General features: G+C 43.0%; 2 protein-coding genes across 8 annotated transcripts in view; both read left to right on the forward strand.

Moving 5' to 3' along the window:
- The window catches only part of MTM1 (myotubularin 1), a 40,887-nt gene extending 29,290 nt beyond the window's left edge, over positions 1 to 11,597 (forward strand). For 2 of the 3 annotated variants that reach the window (XM_083595604.1, XM_083595605.1), the window contains exons 11-15: positions 66 to 272; positions 2,424 to 2,516; positions 3,685 to 3,798; positions 4,322 to 4,498; positions 9,544 to 11,597. In XM_083595604.1, the coding sequence (XP_083451730.1) occupies positions 66 to 272; positions 2,424 to 2,516; positions 3,685 to 3,798; positions 4,322 to 4,498; positions 9,544 to 9,702 (750 nt within the window). In that variant the 3' untranslated portion in view covers positions 9,703 to 11,597. The remainder of the gene's footprint in view (positions 1 to 65; positions 273 to 2,423; positions 2,517 to 3,684; positions 3,799 to 4,321; positions 4,499 to 9,543) is intronic. The other variant, XM_083595606.1, reaches the window with a different exon arrangement.
- Positions 11,598 to 14,097: 2,500 nt separating this feature from the next.
- MTMR1 (myotubularin related protein 1) overlaps positions 14,098 to 26,160 on the forward strand; it is a 53,533-nt gene continuing 41,470 nt past the window's right edge. For 2 of the 5 annotated variants that reach the window (XM_083595598.1, XM_083595601.1), the window contains exons 1-3: positions 14,098 to 14,728; positions 19,752 to 19,857; positions 23,686 to 23,709. In XM_083595598.1, coding sequence (XP_083451724.1) covers positions 14,535 to 14,728; positions 19,752 to 19,857; positions 23,686 to 23,709 — 324 coding nt within the window. In that variant the 5' untranslated portion in view covers positions 14,098 to 14,534. The remainder of the gene's footprint in view (positions 14,729 to 19,751; positions 19,858 to 23,685; positions 23,710 to 26,160) is intronic. The other 3 variants (XM_083595600.1, XM_083595602.1, XM_083595599.1) reach the window with 2 other exon arrangements.

Genomic DNA, 26,160 nt, shown 5'->3' on the forward strand with positions numbered 1-26,160 from the left:
GTGGTCTCAGTTTTTTAATTAGAACTTTAGTGTTACCTCAACTGTATTTTTGTTCCTTTCGCCAGCTTGTTTTAACAGGTGCTATTCAAGTAGCAGACAGAGTCTCCTCTGGAAAGAGTTCGGTTTTGGTACACTGCAGTGATGGTTGGGACCGTACAGCACAACTCACCTCTCTAGCTATGTTGATGTTGGACAGCTACTACCGGACGATTGTGGGCTTTCAAGTTTTGGTGCAGAAAGAATGGATAAGCTTTGGACACAAGTTTGCTTCGGTGAGAACAAATAAGAACCAAGCTGAAGGGTCAATGTGATAAGCCACTATCTGTCAGTCACAAGTTTCCCTGTCTGTAATATGTGGGTGGCTAGTCAAACAGGATTATTGTATGGGTTTTTGAGAGAATGCATTTGAAGCACTTTGAACATTAAAAAATGCTAAGCATTGTTGAGTTTGGTGCTCACACAGAACACCAAGCCAAAACATGAGTTTGGTGTGAAACACTGTCAATCTCAGGAGGTGGCAGGGAGAACAGAAATAATCTGTGGGATTTCAGGTTTCATGCATGTATGCCGCAATCATATGAGCCCACATATGAGCACATGTGGGGTGTAAGTGCAACCACACATATCTCTTGGACAAGTGGACCTTCAAATTTTGTCCAAGCTGTGGTGTAACATTTGTCTTAGAGACTGAAATAATGAACTAGGAAATTTCCAGTTCAAATATCTCCTCTGCCATGAGCTCTGTGTGTGTCCTTAGGCAAGTGCCACTCCCCCCCCCACGCCCCCCCACGCAATCTATAACAGTCTCTCAGAGACTGTCTTAGAGATATTCAGACAGTCTTAAGCACCCCCACTGACCATCTGTAATATGTGGGTAATACCAATCTACCTCATGGGGTGCATTTAAGCTTTGTTGAGATATATGTAATGTGAGTGTTTATTTTTCTGATGCACAGTAAGGCAATTTGGGTGCCAGTTTTGGTATGTAATTTTAAGGCATTATGCTTTATGCTCTTTTGCTTTTGCTATGGCTCTTTAATCATGAGTACTGTTCAGCAGCCTATACTTAAATGTGTTTTGCTGACTGCCTGACACTTGATTGGATATACTAAACTTGCTTTGACACTTGGAAGAATCAGTTCAGTTGCAGTCAGCCTATATCCTATGTGTCTTCCTCCAGGAACATTTTGATAGTGACATTTTTATACATGCGTTTGAAGTAGTGCTTCTCTGTGTGCAATATGGCCCAGAAAGACATTAGTTCATCACCTCTTCTTAAATTTTAAGACTCTTGCATGAAGCTTTAAAGTACAAAAACAATAAAATCCATTATAAATTAGTAATGAGATTAAAACCATATCTGCAAGAGTAAAACAGTTTCACTAGCATTGTTGGTTTAACACTGATCTAAAGAATAGTGTTTTGTGTCAAGCAGTCATGTGCACAAACTTAATTTACCTGTGTTCATTTACCATTAGGCCTTTACAGCAAACTTGGGCTGTCATACCTGTGTATGTTAGCAGATTTTCCCAGACCAAAGAGACATGGCTTCTAAATCTTTGCCCTAAGCAAAACCACATTGTTGTATAGGAGCATAACTGAAAATTTGGCAGCTAACTGCTGCTTCAACAATAAATTAATGTGTCCTTTGAAAACGGCTCCAAGTCCATTTTAAAAGCCTTTGTTTGTGCCATCTAGTTTCAAGTTATTTGGCAAATGGGGCCACCTTTGAATAAATGAGCTGTCACTTTAGCAGTGTGTGTTGTTCAACATTTGGAAAGTGAGAAATGATTGGGGGGTTGTAACATGGGGTGGTCCTGCAAGAATTGTAGATGATAGACTTATTGTGGTTCGTATTAATGCTCCCCTTATTATTCATATTGTGGAAATGGGTAATGCTTGTGAAATGCATATTCTTAAACAGAATAGGTTCACAGTTTTCTGTATAAAAATACTTGGGGTGCTAAACTGAGAGAAAAAGCTCCAAATTGGGGACATAATCCAGCTAAGCTTGAGCTTGTGCTTTAACTCCCTCTTGAAATCACTATAACTTAAAAGCCCATTGGTCTTTTAACTGTGGTAATTCAAGGACACAAGCCAGCCAAAGTGTTCTGAGCCACAGGACCAAAGGAGGGCTCGTGGGGGTGGTTGGATGCAGGGGTGCCAAAGAAAGGGTGCCACCTTTGGCTCAACACACAAAGCAGTGCAACCATAAAATCTCATTGAGGTTTTATAAAGAGTGAACTTCATCCTGGACCATTAATTCTCATTTAAATTCACTGAAGAATAGTCAACATTGAGTCAGTCCTACATTTGCCACCTGCCATCTTTCTGTCTCTCTGGAAAGAACCCAACCCTATTAATGGAGATTCCAAAGACAGAGTGAACTGACTCAAGTGAGGTTTGTGTGATTCTCATTTCAGAGAATTGGTCATGGAGACAAAAATCATGCTGATGCTGATAGGTCACCTATTTTCCTCCAGTTCATTGACTGTGTGTGGCAGATCTGTAAACAAGTAAGTTGTGTTGCCTAAGGCTAATGTAACGAATGCAATCCTGTCTGGTTATGCCTAGTAACTTGACTGGAAGTTGTTCTCTAAGATCACCTGTGTGAGGTCATCCAGAGACTTTGTCTGTGGCATCACCAGTATGACAATGAACCCAGCTCTCTCTTGTTTCCTCTGACTAATTTTGGAGATGCAATGGAAGTTCTGACTCATTGGGGGGGGGGGGCATGTGGGATCTATGAAGGTGAACAAACTGAAATTGTGGAAGGTAAAATTTCATTGATTAGGGGTTTTGATGACTTTGAAGTAGCTGTTCAGCATGTTTTGCAACGGGATGCTCTTGAATCCATCTCTGCTTATGCATGTTCAGATGTAGGAATGGCTAAGGGTATATTTTATCAGCCGCATCTGGTTTTCCAACTATCTGCTTTCTTGGGGAGTGTCAAACCTGGCAATAGTCTTTCATACTCCATTCAGCCCTTTTGTAGTGCACTTTATGTGGGGTTTCCTTTGAAGACCACCCAGAAACTTCAGTTAGTCAAGATGCAGCAATCATAGTTTGTTCCAGAGTTAGCAGGATGGAACATATTCTGCCAATGTTGTACCACTTTCACTGGCCAACAATTTGCTTTCAGGGAGCTGGTTTTGGCTTTTACATCCCTGGTCTTAGGTTGTCTAGAGTCTTGTGTTTTGTGCTTCTCTTTAAAACAGCATTTTTGTAGGGAGGAATTCAGTGACACACTAAGGCGGTTGTTCTCTCAGGGCAAGCATTTTTTGGGTTGCCAGATGAACAACCCCACTCCTTGCCACTCCTTGCTCTGTGTGCTTCTCTGGGGGTTCCCCATACCCTCTTGAGCCAATGTGGGGTGGGGGGAGAGACGCCCTGTAGAACAAACAGCTTGTGTAGGCCTACTGTTGTTGGGACGCATTAGTTAAATCCCGCCTTCAGTATTATACAAGCTATTGTAAGCTGTGTTATATCTGCATTGCAGAGTAAGGTGGGTTATAATTTTTGTAAATTAATTTCAAAGTAGTGCATGAAAAATATGTTGAAAAGGGGGATAAATGGCAAATAAATAAATTTGACTTGTTACTGTTGCCATATGAAACAGACACCTCTGTTATTCAAAAAGATAAAAGATAACTTGCTCTTGATTTCTCTTCCTCCTGTGTCTAGTTCCCTACAGCTTTTGAATTCAATGACCAATTTTTGATTACAATTCTGGATCATTTGTACTCCTGCCGTTTTGGTACTTTCTTGTATAACTGCGACTCTGTAAGAGAGAAAGAGGTAAGTTAGTGCTCAGGTGATTTTGGACTGAGTTTGGAAAGGATGTAAGACTTTGTGTATGTTTGTATTATGCTTCATGTTATATGCACCATTTCATGTTACTTGGGGTCTGTTATTCCAGTCATATCTTACAACATCTCTAGGTCCATAAAAATCAATCTGAACTCAGAGTTCGCAATAGTGATCATGTAAGATGAAAGCTGCATGCCTTTAATAACTTTATTTATAATTAAGCTATTTGCATAGTTATATTTGGTTGCAGCAATGAATGGCTAAAATGAAGTTGGTGACAGAAGAATACTAGCATTAAAACATATTCATCGTTTACATGCAGTTAGAAAATGAAGTGGTTGCCACTTTGAAGGGCTACTTTTGAAGATGCTTTTTAGCAAAGATACTGTATATCTATCGCCTGTGTGATTCTATGAGATAACAGCTGTGTGAAATGTAAAAGCTGCATCACATTCTTCTACAGCATGCCAAGTGGTTTAAATTAATGCTGACACTTTCGTTTTCTTTGCAGAAACTGAGCGAAAAAACGTTATCTCTGTGGTCCCTGATCAACAGTGCAAAATCAAAGTATATCAATCCCTTTTATGCTAAAGAATTAAATCGTGTTCTTTATCCAGTAGCAAGCATGAGGCACTTGGAACTTTGGGTCAATTATTATATTAGGTGGAACCCAAGAATCAGGCATCAAGTAAGTTTATTATGATTATGATTATTTTAACGTATTGGACAGCTGCTGAAGTATTTGTAGCACTTTATAGATTTGTAACCTGTTTTCTCTCTCACTCCCCTTCAAAGCTGCATGAAAATAGGGAGCTACCTCATGCCACATCAGGCCACCAGTCTGTCTTGCTAACCGTTATGTATCCTGCTTCTCTTCAATCTGGTGCCTGCCATATGTATTTTTTTACTGCAACCTCCATCATCCCTTACTATAGACCATGCTGGCTGGGGATGTGAGCTGTGGTTAGTATATCTGGAGGGTACCAGGTTGGGAAAGACTGCACTGTTCCCAGGCTCCTAGTTCAGCTGGCTGAGATCCTTTTCAGTGGCAATGCTAGGGATCAAAATCTCCCTCTTCGGATGTCACATCTGTAGCTATAATAATGATGGTGGTGGTGGTGGTGGTGGTGGTGGTGATGATGATGATTTATTATTTATATCCCGCCCATCTGGCTGGGTTTCCCCACCTACTCTGGGCAGCTCCCAATCGAATATTAAAAACACAATACAGCATTAAACATTAAAAACTTCCCTAGACAGGGCTGCCTGCAGATGTCTTTTAAAAGTAGGATAGTGGCTTATTTCCTTGACATCTGATGGAAGGGCGTTCCACAGGGCGGGTGCCACTACTGAGAAGGCCCTCTGCCTGGTTCCCTGTAACCTCGCTTCTCACAGTGAGGGAACCACCAGAAGTCCCTCGGAGCTGGACCTCAGTGGGCTGAATGACAGGGGTGGAGACGCTCCTTCAGGTATACAGGACCGAGACCTTTAAAGGTCAGCACCAACACTTTGAATTGTGCTCAGAAACGTATTGGGAGCCAATGCAGGTTTCTCAGGACCGGTGTTATATGGTCCCAGCGCCCACTCCCAGTCACCAGTCTAGCTGCCGCATTCTGGATTAGTTGTAGTCTCCGGGTCACATTCAAAGGTAGCCCCACGTAGAGCACATTGTAGTAGTCTAAGCAGGAGATAACTAGAGCATGCACCACTCTGGCAAGACAGTCTGCGGGCAGGTAGGGTCTCAACCTGCGTACCGGATGGAGCTGGTGGACAGCTGCCCTGGACACAGAATTGACCTGCGCCTCCATGGACAGCTGTGAATCCAAAATGACTCCCAGGCTGTGCACCTGGTCCTTCAGGGGCACAGTTACCCATTCAGGACCAGGGAGTCCTCCACACCCGCCCACCCCCTGTCCCCCCAAAACAATACTTCTGTCTTGTCAGGATTCAACCTCAATCCATTAGCCGCCATCCATCCTCCAACCACATCCAGCCACTACTCAAACAGGACCTTCACCACCTTCACTGGTTCTGATTTAAAACCCCTGATTATCTCTCCCAGTGGCTTCATATAGATATTAAAAAGCATGGGATCTCTGAGGCACCCTACAAGTGAGAGCCCAGGGGTCTGAACACTCATACCCCCCCCCCTGTTTCTGTAACAGAATTGGTAATAGATTGGAATTGATCCCATATAACATGACTAGACAGGACTCCAGCACTCTCCTGCTCCCCTGCTCCCACGGTGGAGTCTACCTTCTTCCAAATCTGAGCGACTTTATCTGCAAAAAAACTTTGCGAAAGCATTTCAGGAGATCTTAGGGTCCCTACCAGGCCCCAGTGATGAAGGTGGTTCCGATAGATTGTGAACCACCTGAAAGAGTCTCCTGCTGCTGTTTTGTGCAAATGCAATAGAGGCGGTGAAGAAGGTACTATTCGCTGTTGGTAGGCTCAGTGTTGAGCTCTAACCTGTGTCCGGTCCAATTCAGAATGAGTTTTCCGCCATCGGCGCTCTAGCCGTCTCAACGATTGTTTCATCGCCCTCAGCTCCGGGGAAAACCATGGAGCTGTCCGGGCTCCATGTAAACTAGGTGTCTCCAGGAGAACATCCGCCACGACCTGAAGCAGCTTGGGCAGGGAATCCTTGGTGCAGCGGGGAGGTCAGTACACCAAAAGGAATCCTGTACTGCCCCTATTGCCCAACTTCCAGAACATGCACTCAGAAAACTGGGTCTTCCCAATAGGACGCCTGATGCAAACTAATGACTTCCTAAAAATCACTGCTACCCCCCCCCCCCCGCCGCCCACATGACCTGGGTTGCTGTGCGTAAGAGAAACCTGGTGGACAAGCAGCGGCAAAGACAGGCCCATCTGCTTCATCCAACAAAGTCTCTCACACATGCCAGGTCAAGTCCTCCATCCACAACCAGGTCATGGATGGTAGTGGTCTTATGAATCATTGACCTGGCATTTCACAGCAACACTTTCAGGTCATGTGGGTTTCCCTTGCTGATTCCAGTATCCTTCCGGTCAGGACCCGGAAGCAGGTTTAGTTCTTAAGCAACGACTAAGCCTGCCTCCTTGGTAATGATACATCTGCATACACTAATGGCTGTTGCACCTCGAAAAGGACCCTTGTAGAGCTGGAAAAGTTGCAGAAAATGATTACATATTAAAGTATCACCCATACAGGAAGTCACTGGCGCGATCTGAAATAAAAGCAGCAGATTAATGAAAGAATTAACAATACTGGAGTTTAGATAGTAAAGTTGTATGTTGTAAAACAGGTAATGAAATAGAGTAGAAACCAAACACATGAGGAAAGGGGGGTGGGATGTCAAAAAGAAACTTTCAAGGTTTAAAAATGTATAATGTTCTGGGAGATTTAGGGAGATTTAATAAAAATGATTTGGAAAAAAAAAAGAAAGGAAAGGCGCAGAAAAGAGCAATCCAAGTGCCCGGAGGAACTCTTGTTATAGGCTACAACATTTGTAGCTGTTTGGGGGGGGGCATGAATAAGGAGGGATATGATGAGTATAAAAAGGTGCATGGTGTTGCGAAAGTGAGGAAGGCTATGCTTACTAGAAGCTGGGAATCATCCAAGGAAGCTGAATGATGGGAGATTGAGGGACAGACAAGATAAAGTACTTCTCCACAGAATATACAATTAGACTGTGGAATTCCCTCTCACAAGATGCAGTGAAGGCTGTCAGCCTGTCAAAAATTCAGGGAGAATGTGGCTGTTAGTAGCTGTTAGCCATGAGGGCTATTTTAAATCCAGTATCTGAGGCAGCGTGCCTCTGAAACTCAGTTGCTGGCGATCGCAAGCAGAAGTGTGCTGTTGCATTCATATCTTGCTTGTTGGGCTCCTTGTAGTTTGCGGGTTTACCGCTATGAGAACGTAGATTGGCCCTGGTCTGATTTAGCAGGACTTGTATTCTCTGCTTCCCTGTTTTGGGGTAATACTGGAAGCCAGCCATAAGAACATTTATTTGGAAGTACGTGCCATGGGAATGTGCTTGGGGTTGGGGAATTAGAAAGCTATAATGCAAGGTGAGTAATCCCCTTTTCTGCCTCAGTATTGAACCCCTTCTGGCTGCTCTTCAAGCATTCCGTATTTCTCTTCCTGGTTAACTACTGTGTAAAAGTCGATCTACTGAGGAGAAAAAGATGGGATACACTTGATACTTCTTAGCCTCAATATTTGGTACAACAGCTGGGAGCAAAGAGAGAAGAGAGCTTCTGTGTTTAACAAGCAGTCTTTATCAGCAATCCACTGGAAAGCAGCAGCAGCCTCAAGGCAGCGTTTTTCTGTACTGTGTCTCCAGTTGTGTTTACAGCATGCTGGGGGCTGGAAGAAAGCCAGGCAATGCTCTGTATGCCATTCAGATTTGCAGACACTATAAATCCAGTGTGCCTGCTTTGAAGGTCTTTGCATGGATAGAAAAGAAATGCGTTCTAGAACATAAAAACACACCTGTAAATTAGTTTACTGGGAGAGAGATATGTAAAGTTGTTTCTTTTTAGCCACATACATAACCATAGCACTCGGAATGGGGACATTTAAATATTTTAGGGCAGGTGGTGCAGCCCAGTTCACTGGAATGACTGCCCAACCTCCGCAAATGGCGTTAACGGTGAAGGTGTGCTGGTCTCGTTTGTGCTCTTCCTTGGCTTGATAGCAAGCAGATAAAGGGTTTGGGGAGGCAGATCAATGCTGGACTTAGGCTCTGCTTTAAGAGATTTGTTATTGAAAGGGCCTAGGAAAGCAAAGTGCTTGGAGAAATTTCATGTATTGCCATTATTTGTTTTAAGTGTGTGTGTGTGTATGTGTGTGTGTGTGTGTGTAAGTGTAAATGCCACCCTGAAGAAAGACCTCATTGAAAGGTGGAATTCTGGTGTCATTCTCAACTATGATCGATCTAACCTGCTCCAAGGCTCATGCTGATCACCTTCCCCTCTCCTCCTGCAGGGAGCCTGGAAACTTTTGCTTCTGCTCCTAGTCAACTACAGTTTGTCATCTCATCCATACTAACAAACTGTGGTTAATTCATTATAGTTGATTTAAAACAAGTCTTGCTTTTGGAACCATAGAGAACTAACTACAGGCTGTTATAAGAGGAGGGAAGAGAACAAATGAGGCGGCATCTTCCCATCCCCTGTTGCCTGGCAGCAACAATTACAACAGGCTGCAGCGGAGGAAGGAAGTGGGAATACTCTGCTGGCACAGCTGAGAGATGGGCAGTGTTTGGCAGCTTTTCTTGAACTTGTCCACCCAAGCCAGTCATTGCAACATTAGAATAACTTGTTCCTCAGTTTACTTATCTCCTCTCCCCGCCGCCCCATCTATTTTCCCTTTGTGTCTTGTCTTTTTAGATTGTAAGCCTCGGGGCATGTACTGTCTGTTTTAAAAACTGATGTTGGAACCTTTACTGGTGAAAAACAAGATAAATGGTTGATGTTAACCATAGCTCTGAGCTATGGTCTGAGCAGCAAGCTGCTCTTAACAAAAAGCAGAAGTTTTTAAATTCTTCCTTGAGCCCATTTGGGAGGGAAATGCATGAACCTGCTAAATCTTGCTAAAGCATAATATCTGAATGCAGCCAGTCATCTCTACACATATGGACTTGAAGATGGAGGTCTTGGATCAGATTTAGCTATCAAATCTTGGATTATTCTGTATCTTCAGCGAAGTCCAAATAACATATTTTAAAATCTTTCAACTGTGTCTAGCAGCCAAATCCAGTGGAACAGCGTTACATGGAGCTACTGGCATTGCGCGATGACTACGTGAGACGACTAGAAGAACTGCAAATTGCGAACAACCCCAGATTTCCCAATTCCTCCTCATCTTCTTCACAGATGATGTCGCACGTGCAAACTCACTTTTGAAGGAGACTGGTTGGATTATTTTCTTTGAACATTGTTATAAGTGGTGCTTATTCTGATGTATTGAACAAGAGGAAAACATTGATGCCTTATGTAGAGTTTTTTCCTAAAATCTTTGTCCCTATAGGAGAGGATTTGAACACAAGTGGGCTTTTAAAAATAGATTTATGTGCCTTTCACAAACCTTTGCCTGGGAAAAATGTCATCCAACCTAGCAGTTATAATATCTTTAAAGGTGTTTTTTCCCCTCCTACTGCAATCCAAATAGATATAGCTAACGCTTTCAATAATAGCCATCATCTTTTTTTAAAGACAGTATGAATTCATTTTTGTCTATAGGCTCTCCTGCTCAGACTTAAAATGCATGTTTAAGTTCATATATTGAGCAAAGTGCCATTGATGCCAATGAGAAATTTGCTGAATCATATGCACATGTAAGAAGCCTGTAGTGTAAGAAGCAAAGCTGTTAAGGGCACATGCTCTTGAGGATCAATTACTGTGTGGACTAGTTTTATATGGTTTCTTACACTGAAAACTTATTTCAGTGATAGTGGTAAGCTATCATGACTTAAATTTGTGCCTATTCAGAGCAGCAGCCTTATGAGATGGAACATAATGTGTGAGCTTGTATAACTTGTTCCCATAATAAATTAGTATTTTTCTCAAATATATTAAACAATATGCAGAAAATAGGGAGTGCACTGAAAATATTTAAATGCTGCAGATCACTCGGTTTGCTGTCTGCCTTCATGTCAGTTTTTTGTTAAATTTTATAATTCCTTTCAGGAATCATTTAAAAACATTACAAGCACTTGTGAAGTCAGCACAGACCTTGCAACTTGATATTTTAATCCACATTTTATTTAGGATAGACATTTTATTAAGTGATATTTGGTCAGTTCAGAATATCTTGAAGAATAGGATTTGTGAAGAACTGTTTGCAGCTAACGTGACTTATTTTCAAAATATTTGACACTTTGAGGGTGTTTGTCTACCATTTGTAAATTATTATATGTGTAATTTTTGATCTACAAAATGTAAGGTGGCAAGGATATCCTAGGAATAATTTGTAAATTAATTTGAAATGTTTGGAGTATTCTTTTCTTTGTAAAGTGTAAATATTTTCGGTTTCAAAGACTGAAGACAAAGTCCATAAAATACTATAAATTTAATAGTTTTTGAGGACATTGGGATATTTTAGAAATAGTATATTTTCATTAAAAGAAAAGCAGAGCACATTAATACGGTTAATAGTATACTGATAAATTTGCACTACTTCTTCAGGGATAGACTGAAGTACTAGTAATAAATTCCACTAGTTGATGCATGATTTATTTCCTTCCACTTGATACCTGTCCTCTAAATTTCACACACCTTTGATTCTTTTGTCTTTATCTCATTGCACATGTACATGGCTTGTTGTTTTCTGTAAGGGTAACAAATCTGAGATGAACTGCATAACTTGAATTACAAGGAAACTCACATGTCCCATCAGCCTATTCTAAATGACCGAGCATAAAACTCTGAAAAACTATGCAGACTGATATAATTGCCTTTTGTTTGCCTGCAGTTTTTAAGCATCTCATTTTTCACGGGAACCCTTAAAACATCAAGTATGTTTCATACTGTCTAGTGTGGATTAATTGCTATCTTGCTTGTTTTTACTAAGTAAAACACTACACACTCAGCTGGGGGTGGGGGGTTGCGGCAAAGCGGGGAGTATTGTAAAACAGATTTAAATATATTTGCCTTCTCCTTATCTGCATACCATTGATTGATGTTTCTACCACCACAGGTGATGCTGTGTCCTGAATTTTAGAGAATTTAATGTTTGGGAAAGTATAACTTGATTTTTTAATACCTGCTTAAGTCATATGAAATAAAAAAGCTGAACATTTCTTTATGCCTCTTTTCTGGGTAGCAAACAGCCCAATCCTATACACCATTCCTAGGGGCCCACACTGTACGGAACAGAATTTATTGAACCAGCTCCAAGGAAGGTCTGAAGGGTGGTGATAAAGAAGAGGCCTTCTCTGTAGCAGCCCCAGTTTATAGACTGCTCTTCCCAGGTGCCTTGGCCCTCCCCACCTTACGAAGAACTGGAACTCCAAACTTCCATTCTTCCAAAGGCTTTAATGCTTAATCAGATCAGTACATTAGACAAACTACAGGTTACAAGGTTCAGAACGTACACCAGAGGTAATATACATGGCTAAGTGCAACCTTAATACATTGATCTAACAAGCCAGGGGTCAGCCCCACAAACAACCCAGAGATGCATTTTAAATAAAAGGACACATTCTACTCATGTAAAAACACAGATTCCCAGACTGTCCGCAGGCCGGATTGAGAAGGCGATTGGGCCGCATTCGGCCCCCGGGCCTTAGGTTGCCTACCCCTGTAACAAGCAGTACACCCTTCTGTACCTTTCTTTTGGAGTGTGGGGCAGAGTGTTTGCGCGACAAGAAGCTAGAGTTCTGGGACTGGGCGCTCCTTCACTTGGGCTGTGTCTGCAAGGTCGCTCATGCTGGCTCTGACATATCTCTGGAGGTGGGGTCAGGATCAGATTTACTGCTAGTTGCCTCCCCAGAAGGAGTTGTCTCACGGAAAGGAGCAGGCAGTCTCCCATCTATCCGTTTCTAGGGAACCACCCACTAAGAGTATACTCTCAGGTTGCCACCCTCCACATCTCCCTTGGAGAGGGCCCATGGAGAAGGACCTTGGATGGCTAACGCATGGTCCAGATTGGTTCATATGGGGAGATGTAGTCCTTGAGGTATTGGGGTTCTGAGCCACAAGGCTTTATAGGTCAAAACCATGTTTCTTGCTATAACATTAATGATCACCAAGCTTTGTAAGTTTAAAAGTTACAGCTATATTTGGCATTCTTAATTTGGTTAGTGGCTTGCTGAATTGACGGTGGACTGTGAAATGGGCTAGTATATTAGACATTTGATTTTTAAGTGCCTGAATTCATTTTGAAGATGCAAGCCACCTTCATCAAACAGTTAAGCGCATGTGACTAGCAGCTGTGAGTGCTGTTTATTTTTAGCATATGCGTTTCCTTTCTGCTCTGCTACATGTAAAGGAGGGAGGATGTTACAAAATCTAAGGGGTACAGTGCTGGTGAGAGGTACATTACCTGTTGTTTTCACTAATAGTATTGTGGTGAGGAGTGCTCTTATTTTAAATCAAGGATTGGTAGCTCCCAAGAGCCTTGACAGATGGCTCTTCTGTATTAACTTCAGCATCTCAGGCAGAGAACATCAACAAACTACCTGGGGATTCTGATGGTCCTTTGTGATTTCCACTATAACTGGTTAGCAAATTCAGGAAATCTTATGAAATGGTAATCTCCCTCCCCCTCCTAATCTGCACCTTTCTTATCCCCTTTATACTTTCAGTTTAGTGCAGTGATGCTAAACCAACCACCTGGTAAGACCCTTATTGGAGAACTCCCTCTGCTTGCCAAAATCTGAGGCACACTCTACATATTATAAATCACGGAATTGTCGAGTTGGAAAGGGACCCTGACAACCCTCTAGTAGTCTAGACCAGCCCCCTGCAATGCAGGAATATGCAGCTGCCCTATGCAGGGATAACCTGCAACCCTGGAATTGCCTGGCAAAAAGCAAGTTCACACCTCTCATTGAGTTTCTATACACAGTGCTTTTTTCTGGGGGGGGGGCGCAGGGGTACGCATACCCCTAAATATTTTGTGAATCTAAGTTTGGCCTCATTGAGGGGCAGTATTTCAAGATGAGTAGGATGTGCCCCTAAACATTTTTTTAGAAAAAAACACTGCACATACATACATACACATATGAGGCTCGTTTATTGATATATTTTGAGAATCGTTCATGTTCTTATGTAGCAGCATTAATTTATACTTTCTCCAATGTCAACCAATCATAGTGCAAAGCAGTCGTGTCCTGTGTTATAAAGCAAGTACTGCTGGGTTGTGTCTTCGTTTCCCAATGCCTTTCTTACCAATAAATTAAAAATCCGGCGTGGCAAATTTTCATTCTGAAAGTGTGCCCCAGAGATGGGAATTTATTTTAAAAAAAAAAAGTTTTAGAACCGCTGCCTTGAGAGAAATTTAAGGAAACCACCCTCTTGATCAAATTTCCCTTTCACCACAAACAGGGTGGAGATTTCGAGAGTCCCATTTGCGCACAGCAATTGTCATCCGCCGATTTAAAAGGCGTAAGGGAAGAAAGGGGGGGGCTAAAATGGGACGAATTAAAAGCGAGGGTGGCGGGAACCCATCCCAATGGGATAGAAAAGCGAGAACAATAATCTGCCGTCCCAATCATGCTCGTAGCCAGAGGAAAAACACCCGAGAAGCAGCAGGCAGACACGTCGAAGCAGGGGGTGGGGGGGGAGGGAATGGATTCCAACGGGTCTACTCCGAGTAGGGACTGGGCGCAGCCGGCGCGGGGACACACAAGCGCCGCGTGAACGGGGCTGAAATCTCGACGGCAGCCGCGGCACATTGTTCCCCCCTCATGCAAACGCTCCGTCGGCTGGCTCCGCCCGACCCGCCCTTTTCTACCTCCCCCCCCCCCCCCAGCTCAGAGAAGGATCGCAGCCTCGGCCGCCTCAGCAGCCGCCTCTCGTGCTCCTGCCGCGGAGGCCTGTGGGTAGGGAGCTCGCCGCGCGCTGCCTCGGCGGCCGCCTCCGCCAGGTGACAGTTGGCTTCCCGGCTGCCGCCGCCGCCGCCGCCTCGACGCCTCCTTGCTTCTCCTCACGAGCCAGGCCGGGAAGCGAGGACGGAGAGCAGGAAGCCCCCGCTGCCCGCTCGCCCGCGGCCGCACTCCACGGCCACCGGCAACATGGACGGCAGGGCGGCGGCGGCGGCGGCGGCCGAGAGCGGAGCGGGACCCGCCGGCCCGCTCAGGAGACCCACGCGCCTGGCGTCGGTGGCCGGGCCCGGGGCGGCCGCGGCCGCGGCGGCTGCAGCGACTGGGGCGGCCTCGTCGTCGAGCGCCGCCGGGTCTCGCCAGCCGAGTGTGGAGACCCTGGACAGGTGAGGGCGGGGAGGGAAGGTCGGGCCCCGAGAGGAGGTGGCAACGCCGCCGCTTTGTGCTCGCCGGCTGCCTTCTCATCACGCTCCGGGGGATTGGCTTGTGTGTTGTCGGAGGGAGGGGGAAGCCGCTCCCTATTCCTGGTGTCCCTTTCGTTATAAGAGCATCGGTTGACGAGAGAGAAGGGGTGGGGGGATGGGGTGGGTACGTGGGTGCATGCATGCATAGGTATCTGTGTATATGTCTGCATATTTATATACGTGTGCATTTATATGGATATGTGTGCATATATGTACGTGTGTATGCATATATGTACATGTGTATGCCTATGTATGTATGCCTATGTGTGTCTGCATGCATGTTGTTCGGATGCCTGATTATCGTCTTCCAAAGCAACTACTCTATTACCAACTTAAGAATGGAAAGCGTAAAGCCTGTGGTCAACAACAGAGGTTTAAAGACTCTCTCAAAAAAAATGCAACTGACAGTTGGGAAACACTGGCCTGCAAGCGCTCCAATGGGAGAGCAGCCTTTTCCAAAGGTGCCCATGGGCTTTGAAGACGCTTGAACTCAGGACGAAAGGTGCCAAGAGGAAGGCACGTTTGGCAAACCCTCACCATGATCAACTCCCGCCCGGAAACTTATGTCCCTGCTTTGAAAGGACGTGTGGATGCAGAACTGGCCTCCACAGTCACTTACAGACTCGTCCTTAAAACCATGTTCATGGAAGAGAATCTTACTCAGCTACAAGCAATTGCCAGAGAAGAAGAAAAAGAAGATCTCTGTATACTATACATGTATTTTTACATTTTTATACAGTAATACCTTGGGTAAATGTGCTTCAGGTTGAGCGTTTTCAGGTTACGCTCTGTGGCGACCCGGAAGTAACGGAGCGCGTTACTTCCAGGTTTCTCCCCTCTCGCAAGCGCAGACACTCAAAATGACGTCACACGCATGCACAGAAGCGGCAAATTGCGACACGCGCAGTCGCGGGTTGCGTTCGCCTTCAGGATGCAAACAGGGCTCCTGAACGGATCCCGTTCTCATCCAGAGGTACCACTGTATTGTAATCTGCCCTGTGATCCTTGGATGGAGGGTGGTATAGAAATAAATAATAATAAGTATAATATATATAATATAGAGAGAGTGTGTATTTATGTGTGTATACTATATATGTATACTATATGCATGTGTGCACCTATGTCTGTGTGTGTGTGTGTGTGTCTGTATATATGTATAGGTATAGTTGTTGGCATCCGTCTGTTTCGGAAGGCAGTGGAAGAGGGTGAAGTCGAACAATTGGAGAGTTACAGTGCCTGCTCTGCCGGTAGAGTCCGATACAGGAGAGATATGTTTTGTTGCACCTGGGGCAGATGAAGTTTGGCTGCTACAGGTGCACCATGGCATTTCTTCTCTCTGTGCTTTTGCCAGTGGTCATTCCTCCTCTGGTCACTGCTGTGGATACACAATGTGACTAGATGCCTACCTCCACAAGATGATTGTGTCCTTCAATGAAAACATGCATCAATGTCCAGTATGACAGCTTCTGACGCCTTCTCTATAAAGAGCAATGTGAAACAGGGCTGTGTTCTCGCCCCAATTCTCTTTGGCACATTCTTCTCCCTGTTGCTCATATGCCTTCAGCTGAAGACAGTGTGCACATCCATTCCAGGAGTGGCAGGGGTCTGTTCAACCTGGCACACATCCGGGCCAAGAAAAAAGTGTGGTGGGTCCTTATGTTTGCAGATAACACAGCCTTGACAGCACACTCCAAGGAAGCTCTACAGAGTCTCATCAAATGTTTTGCCAAAGCCCACATAGAATTTGTGTGTGTGTGTGTATGTGTGGTTGTGGATATACACATGAAAATAGCCAAACTTGACACATCCTGCTTTGTGGAGGCTAGTGATAAATGCACCCTCCAGCATTTTATGAGATTGAATGAGAGAAGTGAGCTAATGGTAGACCCTCCTTCATTAGAGGTTTTTTAGCAGAGGTTGGGTAGCCATCTGTCATGGATGCTTTAGTTCCTGCATTGCAAGGGGTTGGACTAGATGACCCTTGGGGTCCCTTCCAACTTTACAGTTTTATGCTTCTATAATCAGGCCCAGAAGGGCTTTAGAAGAGCTCTCCTGAGCAGCTGATAGTGGTTTCAAGGGATCTGGTGCCATCCCAACTTCCAGATGAGTCTCTGTGTGTGAGAGAGACACACACAGAGAGATGCTTGGCTACTGCATACTATTAAATAACCTATTAATTTCAAAAGCTGGTCATCACTTTGGTGGGAATTGTGCAGGCACCAGTGTTGTGGCATGCACTCCCTGCTGACATACCAGAGGATTCATATGTAGCAATATGAATTAAAAGGCTGTTTCTGTGATTTCTTGAACTGATCCTCCTGTTTTAATTGCTGTTATAATTGATCTGCTGTTTTAATGGGATTGTTTGTTTGTTTATTTTAATTACTGTGTACTTTTAATTATTCTTTATCTTAACGGTATTGTGTAGTTGGTTCTTATGCTTTATAAACTGCCTAGAAGTCATTTGGAAGTTTACTATTAAAAATAATAGTAAAATGATACAATGCTCAGTACATGTATTAATCACTATTGGGTATGATGATATTAAATGATGTATCCTATAAACTAGTGCAATATAGTGACAAGGAACTGAGCTGCCAACCCTGAAGTCCCCAGTTTAAATGCTGCCTCTGCTATGGACTTATTATTAGGCAGCCTTAGGCAAACTGCTGTCCCTCCATCTCCCCTTTCCTCACAACTCCCCTCCAAATAGTGTTATTTATTTATATAACAATATTGACATACATGGTGTTGTGTTTTTTTTTTAAATGGTTTAAGTCCAAAACCCAAGGGACTTACTCTAAAATAGACATTGAGAAGCAACACAGGAAGGGCTAAATAGAGGTGGAGTAGACAGAGAAGAGGAGATGTGCCTTGGGAAGTGTCACTTTTGGCATGCAGGCATGAGGTCTCACACACCTAAGGCATAGGCACTAGGGGATGAGGGAGCAGAAAGGAAGTGGGGAGTGGTGTGTGAGTTCTCCATAAAATTTATAATTTGAAAAATTTCCATTGGGTAAATTGTATCAGAATATTTTCAAATTGCATCAGAAAATGTTTCTAATCCAGACTGATCTAACTTAATATGTGTAATTTAGTTGTATTTTTTAATTGAGCTAACAGAAAGTATCCCAAGTTTTAAAAAAATTGTCCATATCCCAGAAGTATTTAACCTGTCACAATGTGTCGCATACTTACTAGGGACAATCACCTGAGAAACAAATACAACCTTGACATTTTGCTCAGCTTGCTTAATATATTTGCATTCATTGTTACTAATGAACCAATGAGACATATTTTTTAAAAAAGAGAAATAAAGTTCAGGAAAAAATCCATCCCACATCAGCCTCATGAATTTGAAATTTGATTTCCCCAGTTCTAGTACAACTCTCAACAACATTGACTCATTTATATAACCTGCCCTTTATTGTGGACTTTCATTAGGTTGAGGAAAGTTTGTTTTCCATAGAAAATAAGTTACTGAAAATACATTATCTCCATTCCTTTCAATATTTCACTAGCTGAAACTGGTTGTAGCATATCTCAAATTCCCACATCACTTCCCAGAATCTGGCAGTCTTATCAGTTTTTGATGCCAAACCACTTCAGGCTGTTTCAGGAAATTGCTTTTGTGTTTTTCCTGAGTGTTTAGGCATTCTTGAAGAAAGAACCTCTTGCTAAGACTTAATGGGTCATCCAGTTAAAATCCTGGGATTTGCTAACCCTAAAAACCTACTTGGTCTATAATCTGTATGCTTCTAGTTACAAATGTTCATGCTTAAACAGATATCAGCTTTCTCCTCTTGTTGTCCAGTTATTTTTTCAAGTCAGAAGACTTTCCTAGTATTATTCTTTGCAGTTTGTTTTTGTTAACTGTTTTTGTCTGCTCAATAGAAAAATTAACTAATGTTTTAAAATACCATATTTTTCGCCCTATAGGACGCACTTTTCCCCCTCCAAAAATGAAGGGGAAATGTGTGTGCGTCCTATGGGGCGAATGCAGGCTTCAGGAAGCTATCCGCAAGCCTGCGGAGCCCAGCGGGAACTCCTGCAGGCTCCAAAGGCTTGCGGATAGGTGCTTGCAGCCCGAAGTCCGGGGTGCGCAGCGGACTACAGCGCCGCGCTCCCCGGGCTTCGGATAGCAGCAAGCTCCAGGAGCGATGGCGAGGTTGAGCGCAACCTCGCCTTCGCTCCCGGACCCCCAGCCCCGAGGCTAAAAACGAAGCCAAGACAGCTAGCGGGATCTATCCCGCTCACTGTCATGGCTTCTTTGCTCTTTGGGGCTCGGGGGGGGGGGGGGAATAATTTTTTTCTTTATTCCCCCCCCCCCCAAAAAAAAGTGCGCCCTATGGGCCGGTGCGCCCTATAGGGCGAAAAATATGGTACTTCTTCAAAAATTGCCTCTGCCTTCACATACACCAGTTTCCCCATTTCTGGGTTATTATAAGGAGTGCTCAAAATGGGAGAGCAAGAAGAAAAAGCAGGATGATTTAATATAAATAAGGCCACGTTTAATTACATCACTTGAAAAGACAAGAAAATGTTTTAGATCTGCTTTATACGTGGGATGGTTTCCTACTCACTTCAAGCATTGGCTTGCTGTAATGTCTGTTGGGCAAAATATGTTTGAGGCTAACTTCCGGACTACTATTTTGAAAACATGGTTTGAAGTGCATTTTCAAAATCTTTCTTTCGCAGCTAGTGCTAACTATAGTCTTTCCCTTTTGGATGTTACTGTCAAGGAAACATGGAAATGGAGAAGGGAATCTGCACATGAGGGGGCAGAGAGTGGTCATGCAAATGTGCTGTTCATTTCTAATCTGTAAAACCATGGTTTGAAGGATCATCTGAATTAAACGATTAATGCAGAATCTAAATGTTCAGTAGTTATTTATAAAGTAAGAATCTTCTGCTAAGTAACTTGTTATATATTCTGTTCTTGTAGCCCCACAGGATCACACGTTGAATGGTGCAAGCAACTCATTGCTGCTACAATTTCTAGTCAGATTTCAGGTTCTGTGCCCTCAGACAGTGTATCCAGAGAGTACCGGGTAAGTCTTATTTATTCATTCTTTTAATTTATGTATATGGTGCCACATCAGTCCTTACCCCAAATAAGATATGCAAGGGAATGGAGAGCAAAACCAAAAAATGTATCTTTCTGTCATCTGAGAAAAGGGTTAAGATGATAACATGAAAGGGTAAGATTTTATATGTGAAGAAGTTAGATCTGATAAACTGTTACTTTTTTGTGTTAGTGCCATTTGAAATCTAAAATTGCCACTTAGTTTAGGTCTTCAGTGTGATTGATTGTGAGAAAATACTTTTATTTCATCTTTCACCTTTGCTTTTTGATTTTAAAAAGCAAGCAAATTGCCATGCATTCTTCAAGTAAAGCAGCCAAATGAATATTTGTCTTGTTTCATTTAAAGCAAATTAAGTCATTTACCAATGTTTTGTGGATTCAAAAGGCAGTAGATTCTCTCTAGAAGTAGGAAACTCTTTAAACTCCCGTGAATAGGAAATAGATTGTTCCTACACCTAGAGATGAATCTGTTGAAGCATGCTTGATCAGATTCTATTTTTAAAATCCTCCTCTTGTGTGTTTTTCTCTATAGAAGCAGTCAGAATTTTGTACTTGGAACTTCCTTAACATGTGGCAGCAAAATGTAATGCTTTCTCTGGACCACGGCTGCTGCCTTGGATAAATGAATGTGGCAATTTTGGCATTACAGCTATTGTACGTTACCTGTGGAATCTGAGTTTTTAGAGCTTGGATTCAATGTACTGGGGAATTCTGGTGCAGTCCTCAAGAACAGAGTTTTTATTTTAACATATCTCTGTTTTTGGCAAATATCACACACGTTTGAAAAGAGAGGAATCTTTTAAAGTCAGCACCGTCAGGTATAGATGACTGAGCCACTTAACAGTCAGTGCTCTTGTACTGGGGCAAATTGCTAATGCCAGGTGTATCTGGAATAAGTACAAGTATCTCACAGCTTATGTGCCTTTAACTTTTGCACATTCAGCTTTATGCTCTTACCATTTTTTTTTAATTAAAAAAAGGGAGTGGAAAGATGGCAGACATCTAGGAAAAAAAGACCTTGGCAATCCCACCTGCCATTAAACCCAATGTGTGTTGACTATACAGTGGTACCTCAAGTTACAAACGCCTCAGGTTACAAACGCTTCAGGTTACATACTCCACTAACCTGGAAGAGTTACCTCAAGTTGAGAACTTTGCCCCAGGATGAGAATGGAAATCATGTGCCAGCGGCGCAGCAGCAGCAGCAAGAGGCCCCATTAGCGAAAGCACGCCTCTAGTTATTAGGTCATCCGTTTTGTGATTATTTGTTGGCTAAGTTGATGGTGTTCTGACCCACATTTTTTCTTCTTTGTTTGGACAGCCATGTTGTCCCTGTGATTTTTATCATTTGATTCCTTCCGCCATGGGTCTTAAAGAGTATCTTGGGCCCACACAGAGCATGACTGTCTCCTTCCTTTTCATCTTTCTTGCTCTTACTTTTGGTAGGGACTATGCACTGCCAGCTTAGGTGCTCAAGGCCTACCTATAAGGTGGCTAGAAGGAGACATTTGTTTTGATTATTTAAAAAGGCTAAAGTGGACAAAAATAAAGGACACATTATTTATGATATGATATATATTCACTTCTAAGAAATTTTCAGGAGTAAATTTAAATTGTATCAAGCTGAGATACAATCTGTTGTCAGTTAAGCATAGGTACACAAAGCTTGCACATTATTATTTAATTTAGGGATGGTGAACTGTCGTCCCCGCCCCCATAACAGGTTGAATTGGCCCACCCAGTATTTTCCTCTGGCCTGCCAGCCCCCAAACAGTTTTTTTGCAGAGTAACAGCAGCAGGAGGACTGAATGAAGCACCTCTCCTCTTCCTGCTAATGTTGCTAACAGATTGGAGCGCTCCTTCCTTATTCCAGAGCACTTTGATTACCGTATTTTTCCCTCTATTACACGCAGATTTTTTCTCCTAAAAAGTAAGGGGAAATGTCTGTGCGTGTTATTGAGCGAATGTGTGGTCCCTGGAGCTGACAAGCGCGAGTGAAGGCAAAAATCAGGCAAATATCAAATCGTCCGGAGAAGGGAGGAAAGGAGGAAGCTGCTGCTTTCCTGCATTCTGCCTCAGGGTCTTACTGCCCACCCGCTTCTGTTTCCTTACTGTGTTTGCTCAAACGGAACAAAGAGCAGAGAAAACCCCTCCCCTCCAGGCAAGCAGAGCGTCCTTCCTTCTAAGCGTCTGGGACTCGAAGGCAACATGCAGGTTGGGGGGGGGGAGAGAGAGAGCTGGTTGGCTTGTGGGGGGGGACTTTTGCCTTCCTTTCCTCCCTCCGGTAAAACCCCTCTCCTGCATTCTTAGCCAGCTGCTTCTCTGCACACCCCTCTCCTTGTCGCTTCTATGTTTTTCCTTCCCTCCCTACTTAAAACGTGGTTCCAATCACGGATCCACATGGATCCTCAGGATCTTTGCATTGAGTCACCCCAAATTCACCATCAGATCACATAGCATGTCCATGGCTACAGCCTGCACCAAAAAAATCACGCACCCACTGTTGCCTGGGGCTGCAATGGTACAAAAACGTGGTTACAAAGCATGGATCCACATGGATCCTCAGGATCTTTGCATTGGGTCACCCCAAATTCACCAACAGATCACATAGCATGTCCATGGCTACAGCCTGCACCAAAAAAATCACGCACCCATTGTTGCCTGGGGCTGCAATGGTGCAAAAACGTGGTTACAAAGCATGGATCCACATGGATCCTCAGGATCTTTGCATTGGGCTACCCCAAACTCACCATCAAATCACATGTCTGTGGCCGCAGCATGAAGCACAAAAATGATACATCCACTGTTTCATTCAGAATTTTTTTTTCTTGTTTTCCTCCTCTAAAAACTATGTGCGTGTTATGGTCAGGTGCGTGTTATCGAGCGAAAAATACGGTACCTAGCAGTGATGGTGGTCACAGGTCCTTTGCTGACCTGAATTTTCTCTCTGTAACCCTGCCTCTTTCCAATTGCAGCACTGCGCACTGCAGAGGAAACTTGCACATGGGGAGGGAAACCACATTTCACACACTCTCCTGCCCCCCACCTCAAAGACCACTCTGTTTTTCAAAGCACTTTGAAGAAGGGTGTAGCTCTGATGTGTGGGGTTATGGCATGTGTATGTGTTTAAGGTGGCCACATCCATCAGGGTTTGTGATCTCCAGAAGGTTTTCTACATTCAGTGTCACCCTTGGGCCAAATAAAGGTTAACTGCCCTTGATCGAATTATAGGTGAAGCCTATTTCAGCTCCATATTTTTTTAATGCATGTAGAAGCAGTGGAAACACATGCTCTTGTTAAAGTGTGTAGGTTGCATTCAGTTAAGGACTACTTGGAGTAGACCCACTGAAATTAATGTATCTAAGTTACTCATATCCATTAACTTTAATGAATCTGCTGTGAATAGACTAGTATTGCATACCACCAATACCTTTTTTTTCCTGTCACAAATTAAAATCTTTTTAAACATCAGACAAACAATTGTGCGATCTTGATGGTTCCTTAAGCAGTATTACAAGATCTGCTGCCAGAATATTCCACCCTTTGGGTTTGTTTATGCAGCCTACCATACTGCACCAACCTTGGAAGTGTATTGATTTGTTTTGCTTACCCTATCATCATGGATACATAGGGCCTCATGATTCATTTCTATTTAACTGTGTCACAAGTGAGCATGTAAAGAATAGCATGGTCATTGGTATGCTTCTAGTAATATGGGCCTGTAGGTGGTATTTCCCAAATGTAGGATTTGAATACGTGACTTGTTGGATAATATCTGTATTTTAACTAACAGGTATACAGGAGGCCTACTGTAAGGGTAAGAATAAATGTGGCTATTGGCAAGTCAGCCTTTTACCTGTTTTGTGTTTTTGTGCTGTGTTGAGAATCCAGTGTGCTAAGTGTTCTTCTTTACTTCATAAATGGTCGGTTTAAACCAGTCAGGCCATCTTGCTATGCAGTGCAACAGCTTGTTTGCCATAGAAATGTTTTATGTACATTACAGTGTTGTCATGAGCAGTAAAAGCCAGTGTGTGAGAGTGCAGTATATTTAAGTTATGTTGGAAATGCATGGTACTAATTTAAGTTTTATTACATTAATTCTGACAAATAGGCCCCCTCAACTGATGCTTACATGTTTTGGAGCACAGAGTACTGTATTACCAGTGTTAATGTTTTCTGTGTGCTACAGATATTTGAAGGAACCAAAGAACAAACAATACATTTTAGTCTATCCTACTTAAATAAGATTTCAATCAACGCTTGTGTTTATGCACGCATTCCCATATTGGCAAGACTCTTAGTGGAAAATTCTAAATCTGTGATACAAGTTAGGCACTGCTGCAATGACATACATCTTTGTCCCATAATTGCTAAAATGTGTCATCCAGTGTTCATTCTGGATATTAAAAAAAATGTATTTGTTTTTTTTGTTGCCTTCAGTTTCAAATCAGCAAATGAAGTTTCAAATCAGGGCTGAGGAACAGTTGGATCCTGAGCTCCCCCATCACTTAATGTCACCATGACATCAGGTGATTTAGCTTCAAAGGAAAAAGTTAGGAACACACATCTAGCATGCTCCCATTTCTTGAGGTCAAGCCTGGGTGCAAAACAAAAATATCCATTTGTTGGTATGGCTTGAATTGAGCTATGTCATCCAAGGAAGTATGCAAACCCCATTTGCAGAAGGGATTGACTCCTTGGGAGCTCTAGATTGGGAGTTCCCAGATGGAGCCAATCTCTGCAGGGGTTGCATTGAGCACCAAATGAGCTTGCAGGGGAACAATCAGGAGCATATTCTAACACTCCCGATTGTTCCTTTGCAGCCTGCTTTACACCTCTTGGGCCAGATTAGGACTCTTGGTAGGCCTAATTCTGCCTTCAGGCTGGAGATTGCCTTTGCCTATTCTAGAATCTAGTGCATCCCTCCCACTCCCAGGTGAAAATATTCCTCCCACTCCTTTGCTTTTCTCCTGAGATAGCACATAGAACAGCCAATTACCCAGTCTCCAGTGGTGAGTGAAAATAATTTCTAGGGGAACTGGCAGGCCGGCTGTTTAAAACTGATGCAGTTGGCTTCCCCACCCATTTCTATACACTAGTGTGCCATAAAGAGCTAATATTCCTGATCTAGCAACCTTTGAGGACTTATTTGGAAGGCTAGCATAGCATAGGTCTGCTTCCATTGAAATTCTAGTCTCATTTTCTTGCTGGTCCTGGCATCCCTCTTCTGTATTGTTTTGTTTGGAAGAGGCACATTCTTTGGATGTTGATGATGCTTTCAAAGGACAATAGAATGGTAGAGGCCAATGAAGCATCTGGGGCATAACTTTAGTTTCCCTCCAGCCACTATCCAGTCATAGAATGAGAGGAAGTGGAAGGTAAATCTTGATTTAGGCTGCTCCTCAAAAAGAGGAACAGTGGGTTACTACCTGCCTTTTACAAAAAAGGCTTAAAATACAGCATTTTTTATCCTGCTCTCTAGACTCCCAGAATGCTTACGTATAATTTTATCAAACTATTATCTATTGAATAGTGATACACATAAATCTAAGGACAAGGTAAAAATGGTTACAGTTAAAATTATGTGCAATTTTTTTCTTGCTAAGCATTTTGGTAGTTCTTTTCCAGATTGCATTGCTTTAGCCTTCTCTTCCTGATCTTTGCATCTGCATCTTCTTGTTCAAAACTAAAAAATAATAATATCTGGGACTGCCATAATTCTCCTGCAGTACGATGCAAGTGCATCTGTATTCTTCAGCAATATTCCTGATTTGGGGGAAATTTGCTTCAAAGTATCGTTCTTCTCTTTAGAAATGGAAATTATAAAAATGTTGGAAATCTTAATTATCTGAAAGTTTAGCTACTAGCATATTTTAGGTCAACTGAACATTATTTTGTGGTTTAATAGGAATTATTAAAAGAGAGTATAGTAGAACTTACGCAGTTGCTTCAGAACTTGGCCCAGCAAGGTGCCACCATGCTGGGCTCAGGCCATGTTTGCACATTATGTTTGGCAGCAAGCCAGCTAACTGTGAGAAAGCTTATGGGATTCCATGTAGGTGGGCTGCTGCTAGTGGTGGAGATCATTCTGTTCCTCCTTTGCCAGCTTGTTCCGCTTGCATTCTGGCTGCTACTCCATAGCCAGTACAGAAACCAATCATGCTGACAGAGGAAGGGCAGACTGACCCATCTCTCCTCTGCTAGCCCACTGTATTTTTTTTGCTGGATATGTCAGATCAGAAACAGTATTGGCCTGTGGTGAAGGGGC

This window comes from Podarcis filfolensis (assembly GCF_964270895.1).
Source record: "Podarcis filfolensis genome assembly, chromosome: Z".
In the NCBI taxonomy this organism is placed as follows: domain Eukaryota; kingdom Metazoa; phylum Chordata; class Lepidosauria; order Squamata; family Lacertidae; genus Podarcis; species Podarcis filfolensis.